Genomic DNA, 12,105 nt, shown 5'->3' with positions numbered 1-12,105 from the left:
CACATGGCCCTGTAGTTGCTATACTTGTTCTCATTTTTTTTACATGTAAACATTCCCCTCAGAAATTTATATCTGAACTTGTTTCCTGGTATCCTTGTAATGCTTTAGAAACTCAGAGAACAAATTAATCTTTTCAGAGATTTCAGAATCCAGTTAGAGGACAAATTTAATATTTTTGTTTTTCTAGAAGGTTTAGTCTAAGGTGAAATTTAGTCCTGGAATGTCAATAAATCATGTCAGTAATTTTAACAAGAATATGCATTTCATTAATTTTCTTTGTTATATGTGGTTTCTTGATGTGTTCTTGCATGTCAGCTACAGCTGCAATTCTGGAAAAAGCAAATTATGTATTTTTTAATAGGCACTGTTCCATGGAGGGTGACTGGTTAAGTTGGATGGACTTCTAGTGTTGTATTAAAGGCAAAGTGAATAGGCACACTCATTAATGTTTTAGAATTTGCTTGCTCCCAGAACACGGAGATACCATTAATTATCATTTACAAGAAAACTTTGAAGTAATATTTGCTACCAGTAAAAGCAGATAAGAAAAAAGGATGTTCGTCTCAGCAGAGATGAACATTTAAGTTTACAATATTCTTTTCATAGGATGACACTATTACAACACTAGTTGTTTAAAAGGACATTTCTAAATCAACAGCTATTTTTAAATTTAAACACTGTAGCTCAGTGTAAGCCAAGAAGGTTCTGTCCCCCAAGACCTCTTTGGGGGGTACATCCAGCTCTGAAGGGCCATGATCTGGTGACCACGACTCACCTGGGGGCAGGGGGGGTTGTGTAAAGAGGGTTGCATCACTGGCTGGCACAACAAACACCAAGGCAGCGAGCAAATAGTCATTCCTCAAATCACACATACGCCTCTGCCAGTAAGTGCCTTTTTAGCACAAAAATACTGTACAGAGGGGTTTCCTGGAACACCAACAGGTCCATGGTGTATTACTGCAGTTTCTAGCAGGTGGGTTGTGGTATCACTACCACGTTAACTCTGGAAACACCTTCCCATTAACCACATGAGTTGGAGGAGGGAGTATGAAGGAAAAAAGATAGGTTGTTCTGTTTTGAAGAGAAAGCTTTGATATCATTTTTAGAAGAAATTTAAGTCATAGTTCTGGTTCTTCATAAGGCTTTATTCAATCCTTATAAAGTGTCAGCCTGACTGTAATGGTTGCAATTGTGAGAGTAAAACCACATCTCATAACCAAGATGCTAATGGAGGTTAACTTCTGCTGCCAAAATGCTTTTCTGTATGTGTGTATGTTTGCCAGGATAGAACCCTCTGTATGCCATTCCAAATTTGGACCGTTTTTGCTGGTAAAAGTCTCCAGGCACAACCTCTGCAGTGCAGACAAGGCCCTTGCTTACCAGATGGACAGTCACATGATCCTTTCCCTGGGGCATCTGGTCATTTGGCACGTAGCCACCAACCTGCTGTGGTGTGGCATACACGTGTTGCTCATGGAGAATCCTGAGGGAGACACAACCACCCAACTCTCCTGGGGAAGCCAATGAAAAGTACTGGAGCTGGGAGGGTCAGAGGCTGAGTTTCAAAGGGGAAATCCCATCTGAAGGCAGAATAAGCCTGGGGGTTTCCCATGCTGGGACTCTGCAGCTGGCTTGGGGGCTCCTGCACCAACCCTTGTCAACCAGTCTCCAACAGCCTCTGCAGAGACACAACCAGGGCTTTTCATCAGGAGCTAAAGAGGGCTTAATGCCTGGAGGAGGACACCATAAGTTACTGCGGAACATGCTGATGGTTTCAAAACAGATTTAGCACAAATATCATATATTTAATTAAGATTTGTGTGAGCTGATCCAGGATAATTTGAGTTTCTGGCTTGGGACTAGTGAGACCTGGTTTTGGTTCCACTGTATCACAAGCTGCTCGTAAGCCATGGGCAAAGGTTCAAGATGACCATGTCCCTTCCATATATGTAAGATGAGGGTGGCTGAACTTCCCTTAGAGGTACATGGAGGGAAAACAGTATTAAAAGTTTGGAGATTCCCAGAATCAATGATAAAATCTTGGATAGCATCCATAAGTGGAAATAACTTGTTAATGATGTCAGTTTTGGCCTTAGAAAGATTTCTTTAACATTTGTAGGGAGAAGTTTGTGTTCTTTCACATCTAATAGTGTTGGTGATGTCCTCATGCAGGAGATCAAATTCAGTGGAGTTTTAGCTCCTTGAGCCATGGCTGATTTTGGTCCAAACTGTTTAATAATTAAACCAGTCAGGTTAAATATTTTTCATATTTTGTGAATCTACATAGCTTACTAGAATTCTGACAACAGCACAAATACAGGAAAAGGCCTAAACCAAGCAATTTTAGCTGTTCTTTTCTTTGCTTCCCATAAAATCCCCGCTCCATCAAGTTAGTCTTTGAAATGGAAGCTCAGACCACAGTTTGCATCCCTTTATGGGTTCAGATATCTGTATGAATGACTTCAGAAAAGTGTTCTGGTTCTCACTTGGCACACTTAATTTAATTCAGTACATTTTGGTCATTTATAATTCCTGAGAAAATCACAGGATATAAACATTCTGAAATGTTAAAACTCTGCTAATATGAGAGCAGTGATATGCAACCTCTTTTAAAACATTAGAAAGCATGTTTGAGTATTCCACTATGATTTCAAGTAACTTCATGCTGTATTCTCTTAAAAGATTATTAAAAATATTTAAATAATATTTGAAAGATGTACGTTTTGTATTAAAAAAGGAAACCAGCAAATTAATATGTAAAATTGAATTATTTTAGTTCATTTACAATACCACAAGGATATATTAATAGAATAATGTTGGCTTATGCTTACAGTATTCATCTGATCTTTAATAAATCAACACATTGGTTTTATTCAAAATTATTAATGTAATGAATATAATATACTTTTTTTTCTTTCATATAAAAAGACCCAAAGATTTGCATACCTATCAGGCACCATCGAACTATTTAGAAAAATGCAACAATCTGTATGTTGTGAGTTGTCTTCACATTTAATACAATATTTCTGAAACATTCACATTTTCAGCAGAGGGGGGAAAAAAAGGAGCCATCACAGCGTGACATCTAATGACTTTTTTTTCCTTTGGCTATTCAACTTTCCAGCTGTTTTAAAATACTTGTGATTTTTGAGACAATGGTAACCTTGTGTAATCTGAGCAGGAGGTACTTTTAAGGATCTGAACATGTATTTGATGCCAGCATCAACAGAGGTCTCTGGGACATACAGATAAGAGTTGTCCAGAGCAATTGCTCAACAGATGTATTCAGGCACAGAGTGAAGAGAAAGGTTGAATATTAACAGAGAAACTCTGATTGCTCAGAAGGGTTGATCCTATCACTGTGAAGCTGGAAATTAGTGCTGCTGCCTATATATAAAGGGACAGAGGAGATCTCTTCCTGTCAGAGCTGATGGTGAGAGAAGATCACAGAGCTGCTCCAGCAAGCCAGCACCATGAAACTGCTCCTGGTGTTCCTGCTCTGTGTTTCCTCCGTTCAGTCCCAGGACGCTGTTGACTATGATGAAGAGGTTGATGATCAGGTAACACTGATCTTGATTAATAATTAGTCATTAATAATTAATTTAATTTAATTGCATGCATGACTTACTCTGCTCATGTGAGTTAGCTAAATTAGAAGTTGTGGGAAAAGATATTCCAGTGCATGTTCTTTTTCTGCCTGAATTGTTCAAAAAATTAACTTTTTATAGGTAAGTCCACAATGGTTATTTTCTGAGTTTGGAGATATTTTCTTCCTATTTCTTTTTCTGTAGGGAATGAAGAATGTTTGATGGTAAGATTAGTAATTTAGATGAATTTATTTAAGGATACTAATTTAGCAATGTTGACATATGATATTACAGACAATATAGGAGTAGAAATGTGTAATTAATCATGTCCTGTCTCAAAGACAGTAAAAACTTTTCTGCAGAGTCAGTAGGCATTTAAAAAAACCAAAACCAAACGAACTACAAGTTCATACAGCTTAACATTGGAAATTAAGAGGTAATAATTGCTAAACAAAAGGAAAAGCAATGAGAATCAATATAAAATAATGGTTTAATCTCTATTTATTTTTATTTAAATAAAATATTTTACTGGGAAACACAATTTAGAATTTTGGTACACTTTTTTATAGTTTGAAAATTTCTGTAAAAATTAAATAGGTCTGGATAATCAGACTTTCTGACAATCTAAGCACTTGTGTCTGCACATTGACTACTGATAACACTAACGTATTAAATCATTTTCAGCAATTCTGTGTTTTGCACGCTGCTTTTTTTTTTGGAACTACTTGAAGCCTCTGATGCTGGATCCTTACAAGTGTTTGTTATTTGTAGCTGAGTGGGATTGGAAATGGCTGTAGGTTTTGATTCAGTAGCTCAACTATTAATTCGAAGGGTTTTGTTTGAAAAAGTGCTTAGGGACCAGGCCTGTTTTCCTTGCCCAGCCTCTTAGACTTCGCTGTTTCTGGCAGATACGGGGAATGTATACATCAAAAAGAGCTCTAAAAATCTACTCTGAGAGATATTACTAAATGCTTTTCCTAATTTCACCAGTTAACAGCTGGTATGTGGCCTGAGACCTGATGATGTCTTTGATTGTGGCCTGATTTTCTGAGACCTTACAAATACTTCTGTAGCCCAATAAAAAACTGGGACACTGAAAATGTGCTGCTGAATACGCTTCTTAGCCCCAAGGATGTCTATTTTTTTTTTATTTTTTGTAGCCCACCACTTCAAGTTTCATGGTGCTTAGTGGCTCTGAACTATGTAAGATTTGTTCCTTGGTCAAAATTAGCTATTGAAATATTGGTTTACTTTGGTTTGAAGACTTTTTAGTTTATCTACATCTAGGTATGGAGAGTGTGATTAGTCTTACAAGGGAGGGGATAGCAATGACTTTTACATAATGTCAGTATAGTGTTTCCATCATGGCTTTTTTCCATTCCATTCCATTCCATTCCATTCCATTCCATTCCATTCCATTCCATTCCATTCCATTCCATTCCATTCCATTCCATTCCATGGTTTTCCTTGCTGTTTAAAACACTAAAGAGCACTGAATGGGTGCCTCCACCGTGTGCACCCCATTTTGCAACAGCAGTCCCAGGTTCAGAGAGTTTTGTCTCCCCTTGGCTATGCAGGATGAGAGCCCTGTGGTTGGCGTTCGCGGCCACCGACCCGTGGACAAAAGGCGCGAAATGGCGCCCACACACCGACCTGTGGCACCTCCCATCAGCGGGCCTGGGTACCAGCCCCGGCCCCCGAAGCGGGGCAAGACGGGGGGCAAGAAAGAACGGATCGTCTATCCTGATGCTGGAGGCTGCACGCACGCGCTGGAGGAGCTGGTAGGTGTCTGGCTGTTGAGACAGCTGGTGACATACTGTCCTTTTCTTCCAGTACACCCAACACAAGGGTTTTCCTTGCCAAATAAAGGATGGTTGTTCATTTAAAGCAGTCCAGCTTTTCTTCTTGTTGCTTGGGTTTGCTAGGACTGCATTCAGAAAGGTCATGTGTCAGAGTCCGTGGGATTAGTGGCAGAGTCGGCCTGCAGCAAAGATGGGGAGATGAGAGTTGAACCGTAAACCAGGAAAGGAGGTATCTGTGGGTTAGCCTGTGCGTTCCGCCTGGCTTTGCACAGGTCACTATTGAGGACAGGAAAAACCTCTGCAGAAGTGCTGGATTCCAATTCAGATAATCTTAAGGAACCCTAGGGACCAAAAAAATCCCAACTGCCCATGTCTTTCTTAAAATTAGTTTCCAAATGTAATTGTAGTCTACTCTCAGTCGCTGCTGCAGCTCTTATGGGAGAGTGTACAAGCATGCTGACATCCAGCACACCCTTGCTGCCTTGCAGCAGTCTATCACACTGTCCCTGCCGTGCTCTCTGCTGGAAAATGCAAGCTGTAACAGTGCTGAGAGGCATCTTAGTGCATGAGCACAAGCTTGAGTGTGGAAGTTGCCAACAAATGAAATCTGTTAAAGCTTAATGAATACATGGTTTTGGGAGAGCTCCCTGCTGCCTGAGGATTTGGGTTCTCACAGGATGTCAGAATTTCCCATCTCTTTTTAAAACTGTCCCTGATGGTGCAGCACTTGTAGAAGCAACGGTCCTCAGCTTCTTGAGGTGATAATTTTTAAATGAATCATATGGTGATCTCATGAGCTATACATGCAGCAGTGTGAAGAGAATGTGGATGATTCTGTTCAGACTGAGGAAAGAGGGTAGGTATAAACATGCACAGGCACCAGGTAGTCCCTGACAGGCTTTAATCATAGTTCAAGTTGCTTAACACAGTAAATATTTAACAGTGCAGAAAAATGAAAATCAGATAGGGAACCAAAAAAGTGTGAAGAGAAATGGCTTTTCCCAAAAGCTTAATTCAAAAAAGTTCCTGAGGGACTCAGGTTCCTTCCCAACCTTCAGGGTACAGCTTCTTTGTAGAAATGAAATGTCTTGATTGCTTATCTAGATGCTTAAATATCTGTTCTCACATTACAAACCCTCCCCTGTGTTCAAAGGTATGGTGGTTCACTGATGGGACTAGAACTTTACTTTTATTCACAGCCCTTTTTGCTTCTTTTAAGGGAGTGCTGTGTCCAACTGGATGTGAGCTGAGAACGACACTGTTAAAACAGGAAAAAACTGTGAAAGCAGTTGTTCATGATCTAAAAGATAAAGTGAAAACACTGTCAGAGAGCTCCTCAACCTTCCATGAATATGTGACTGTTCTAGAAGATAAATTGGTAAAGAGGCAAAAACAAAGAAAAGGTTTGCTATTTCTATGAATTGCTAGTGTAAATGGTATTGAAGTTTTATTGGCATTCCTACAGTTACTTTTTAATGGGACTTCTTAAAAAAAAATTTAAATACCATGGAATATCTATCAAAGCAGGTTCCATAACTGTGTCTTCTTAAATCTTAAAAAAATCCTTTGAGAGAGGCAAAGGAATGGATCTCATACTAGGGCAAGATTAGTATGAGGGCTCTAAGTCACCATCATTCATGTGTTCCCCTTACCTGTTTCCCTAAGTCCATCCAATGCATTTATGACCAACCTCTGGATTGGCACCATGGCTCCCCAGAAAGAAGGGAACTACTGCTCTTTGCAGAGTATAGCACCAGTGATAAATCTATTAGCTAGCAAAGAAACAGCAGTACACATGTACCACTTCCCTGAGAGCATCTGCATAGTTTTTGCACCCTGTAGAAAAGTAAGCAAAAGAAATGCCCTTCCCTCCTTCCCTCCTTCCCTCCTTCCCTCCTTCCCTCCTTCCCTCCTTCCCTCCTTCCCTCCTTCCCTCCTTCCCTCCTTCCCTCCTTCCCTCCTTCCCTCCTTCCCTCCCTCCCTCCCTGATAGTACTTACAAATTGATCTCCTTGGCTAGAAAACATGTTGAAAACTAATCTGCTTTTCATCTCTTTGCTTTTCTAGACAATGATGATTTAGTTTCTCAGTACAACACGGAAGTGGAATTGCAGTATAATTATATAAAGGATAATCTGGACAATAACATCCCATCCAGCCTCAGGGTCCTTCGTGCAGTTGTGGATTCTTTACATAAAAAGATACAAAAACTGGAAAATGCCATTGCAACCCAGGTGGACTACTGCCGTTCTCCATGTGTTGTTTCCTGTAATATTCCTGTGGTTTCAGGCAAAGGTACTCATTCAACTATAATGACATCTCTTCTCCCATTTATATCACTGTGCAAACTGATGGATGCATCATTCAATTGGTATGAATGTGACTCTGAAGCCTGTACAATTGATTAGGGTATCAGGAAAGATGGAAAGTGATCCTAGATAAAAAACTTTTCTGGATCACTATACTGGTCAGACCAAAGATCCTCTTATCCGGTATCAGTCTTGTAAGTGGCCAGTAGCATTTTAAAGAAACATGTGCTTCAGGGTCTCTGTAAGGTGGAGATGGCACATTTCTGACTATCATAGCTGCACTCTTGATCTTTTTCAGTCAAGAAAGGTTCTTCTTTCAGAAGCTTGTCTAATTCAAGAAGTCATTGTAAGGCATACAGTCTTGCATCACTTAGTTTGAAGTTTCAGAAATTCCTGTTTGGAAAAGCTGAACAGTGCAGTATTCTTTCTTCCCTGATTCTTTCACTTGATGCATTACAGAAATTAAAATGAAAGTAAAATACTGTCTATGTATTTAAAACTGTTCCCATGTAACAGCAAACCAAAGGATAAGAAGACTGTTGAAGAAATTCACAGATCTTTCAGTAACAGTCTCTGTTTTATTCTTGCAGAATGTGAGGATATCATCAGAAAGGGAGGTGAGACATCTGAAATGTACCTCATCCAGCCAGATCCTTTCATGAAGCCATACAGAGTATACTGTGACATGGAAACAGATAATGGAGGTTAGTGTGAAATAACTATGTTCTTATAATACTATCAATGCTACCAAAAAATAACGTTAGTAATTTGCATTTTATACAAAGAAATATGAAATTACGCTTTTATAATGATTTGATAATTAAATCTGATTGACTCATTCAGGAAAGTCTTATTGAGGTCATCTGCTGATGCAGAATAGGATACTTCTATAATGAAACAAAATAAATTGTGTAGATACCTTACTATGACCAGCATGGATGATGTATAGGTGGGCAGACAAGGACAGCCTGGCTCATTTCTTACCCTGCAACAATGCACTAGACAAAAGACCAGGGCCATCCTTCAGGTTCTGCTTTTTCCACCTTTCCTTGTGACCAAGGTACTACTTAAGCATGAGCAAAAGTGGCAAAGCTGAGCTCAAAAGCAGTGAAAGACCTGCTGCAAGGAAGCCATATGCTCCTCTGGTCCTGAGGTGAAGTAAAAGGGCTGTGTCTTAATGTTTAATGCTCCTTTTCTACTGGTAATTTAATCTTAATACTCTTGCTCCTGCAGGCTGGACTTTGATTCAGAACCGCCAGGACGGCAGTGTTAATTTTGGAAGAAGATGGGATCAATATAGAAAAGGATTTGGAAATGTTGCAAAGAGTGGAGGGAAGAACTACTGTGATACACCAGGTAAAACACCAAGCATGAAATGCAAAAAGCTATTCTTACTGAAAATATTTTCTTCTATTTTTTGAAGCTCTTAGATTTTTTTTTTTAAAGTTACCTAATCCACTTCAGCAGACCTATAGGCAAATAATAAAGCTGCCTTGAAGTATATTGCGAAGTCTGTTTCACAGAGCTCTCACTTGTTGCTTCTCAGGTGAATATTGGCTTGGAAATGACAGAATCAGCCAGCTTACCAAAATAGGGCCCACTGAGGTTTTAATTGAAATGGAGGACTGGAACGGCGATAAAGTATCAGCTCATTATGGAGGTTTCACCATACAGAATGAAGGGAACAAGTACCAACTTTCAGTTAGTAACTACAAAGGAACTGCAGGCAACGCGCTGATGGAAGGAGCCTCCCAACTGCATGGAGAAAACAGGACGATGACAATTCACAATGGCATGTACTTCAGTACATATGACAGAGACAATGATGGATGGTATGTACTTGCACTAGACATTTAAAATAAAAATAGAGCTGAAGATAGCATATTTCTGTAATTTGCCATTAGTTTTCACAGCATTTTGTATTATGTCAAAATATGTTATATCCCTGCAAATTGCCAGCTAGATGTCTATGCAGTTCTCTTGGCACAGCCAAGGAGAGGTGAAACTATAAATTAGGTCAGTGACACTCCACAACTAAGTAAGAAGCAAGCATGCTGAACTTTATTGATTCCATGAATGACTTACCACAGACACAGCAGCAAATCTGGATGCAATATCTTCATAGTCAGAGACTGACAGCAGCAGTGCTGAGGACACTAAGTAGAAGTACTGGTACTCACTCCAGAAACGTATAATGAGTCCTGAAGAAGGAGGCAGGTAGCACGTCCATTTAAAAAACAATGTTCTGCCTACTCAGAAGACAGGAGCTCCGTTGTAAAGTACATAATAGAGCACTGTATCTCTAAACTGTGCTTAATACCTGATTACATATCCATGAATAAAGGAATTGTTTAGGTTGGGGAAGATTTTCTATCTTTAAATTTCATTGATATTGTAATTATAATTATAAAATGCAAGTAACTGTATTTATCAATCAGTAAACTGAAATGACATTCCCAAAGAGGTGCAACTAAAATTTGACTTTTTTTCCTTAGCTGCTTTACCTTCTGAATGCACTGTGTAGCACACACTTGTGATGGTCCATTTTTATAGAAAGTTCAGAGAGGACTTAAAATGTTTATTATGGTTTGAAAATTGCAGTACATGGCAGGTATATGTACTCTGTTGATCTGTTTGCCTGTATTACAGATGTCCCTCTCAACACCTTTTTTTCCCTTCATCAGGTTAACTTCAGATCCAAGAAAACAGTGCTCCAAAGAAGATGGTGGTGGATGGTGGTACAACCGCTGCCACTCAGCCAACCCCAATGGCAGATACTACTGGGGAGGGACCTACAGCTGGGACATGGCAAAACATGGGACAGATGATGGTGTTGTGTGGATGAACTGGAAAGGGTCGTGGTATTCAATGAAGAAGATGAGCATGAAAATCCGACCATACTTTCCACAATAACCATTACCAAAATGTACCAAATCAGGGATTTTCTTTTAGTATTTGTACATGGTTATCTTTTTAGTATGGTACTAAGACTTATCTTTACATATGAGAACCAAATATGTATGTACAACCATATTGTGACCTGAAGTGAAAAGCTGTGTCAAATGAAAATCAAAATCTGTCTGATGAAAATAACTCATGAGTATATTTTTTCCATTTTTCATTTGTGCACAAGACAGAATTAACTAGTATAGAATAACATTGATAAAATAAAAACAATTTGTTTCACTCTTTTACAAAGGTCTTTTGTATCTTTTTTACAGAGGGAGAGGATTATTTTTAAGTGTTTTCTAAAAATTAATAAAGTCTTAAAACTAAAGTATTCTTCATATTATTCCTAAGTATTTATGCATAATCTGGGGAGAAGCAAATGCATTCCACTAAATAAGAGACAGTTATTTTCTTTTATATTATAAAACTAACAGTAATTACTTGTGTAACAAGTTCAGAAGGAATAAAGGTTAAGAGAGTATTGAACAAATGAGTAGGTCAATGGTCCCTTAGCTCAAATCCTATTGCTGGGTAAAAGATGCCCTTTTCTGGGACCTGGTTCACATATGTGCTTTCATACGTAAGTGTTTTTCACACAATCCCTATCATAGAACTAGAGTAATTAATGTCTCCAGTCATAGAGTAGGTGGAGGTTAAGTATTTCATCAAACCTAGTGCTCTATGCTCCCTTGAACAGAAAAAGACAGGACTTCCCAACCCTGGCAGACAGGATGAACATCTCTCAAAGCATCTGCCTTCCTCCACAAAGGAAGGGACCCAGATCACTAGGGGTGGATGGATCCCACCTGAAACCTTTAGTGTTTATTTAACCTCTGAAGCCCAGGAGGACAAGAAGGAGACATAATGGCAGCTTCTCACTAAAGGAGCACAAATGTTCAGCATCCACACAGGCAGGCTTCCACTGAGGCTAAGGAACAAAAATATAATGTGCAAGTGGGAACCCATTTTTGAAAAGCACAGACGCTTCCTCACACATGACTGTAAAGATGTCTTTGCTCTTCAGCCATCTTTCTGAAAAGGTTGGTGTATTGGGTTGACCCTGAGTTGATGGACAGTCTTTAAGACCAATTACGCTTCTCACAATTTACATATTTAAACCGCACAGAAAGGCGGGACTTCCCTTTTTTTGTCGGAGCTCGCTTGCTGGGAGGTGGGGGGCTGCGAGCCTCCCGGCCCCGCCGGGCCGGGCCGGGGCCACTGCCCCTTTCCCCCTTTCCCAACGCTGCGGCACGGACCCTGGGTGGCTGGGGGGGAACTGCCTCAGAGTCGCAGGCAGCTAAACCCAGCCATGGACTGCTCACAGCTAAACCCAGCCTTGGACTGCTCACAGCTAAACCCATCCAGCGTGGCTTCTGGGGACCGGCGGATCCCTCTCCTCTCCATGCGGAGCCGGCAGAGTCAACGGGAGCCGGCAGAGCCTCCTGTCTGCAGCCAGCAC

The 12,105-nt window shown here is 39.9% G+C and overlaps 1 protein-coding gene across 1 annotated transcript; it reads left to right on the top strand.

The window, feature by feature from the left end:
- Nucleotides 1-3,443: 3,443 nt before the first annotated feature.
- On the top strand, nt 3,444-10,610 carry FGB (fibrinogen beta chain; the record flags this gene model as incomplete). The annotated part of the gene is made up of 8 exons (XM_082281915.1): nt 3,444-3,548; nt 5,165-5,368; nt 6,609-6,792; nt 7,456-7,683; nt 8,288-8,401; nt 8,931-9,053; nt 9,244-9,529; nt 10,382-10,610. Exons 1-8 carry the CDS (start codon nt 3,474-3,476, stop codon nt 10,608-10,610), a joined length of 1,443 nt encoding a protein of 480 aa, XP_082138041.1. The 5' UTR covers nt 3,444-3,473.
- Nucleotides 10,611-12,105: the final 1,495 nt, after the last annotated feature.

The sequence above is a fragment of the Coloeus monedula genome (genome assembly GCF_965178545.1).
Source record: "Coloeus monedula genome assembly, chromosome: 5".
Lineage (NCBI taxonomy): Eukaryota > Metazoa > Chordata > Aves > Passeriformes > Corvidae > Coloeus > Coloeus monedula.
Note: the sequence above shows the minus strand (reverse complement) of the source record. Positions and strands in the feature narration are given on the sequence as shown.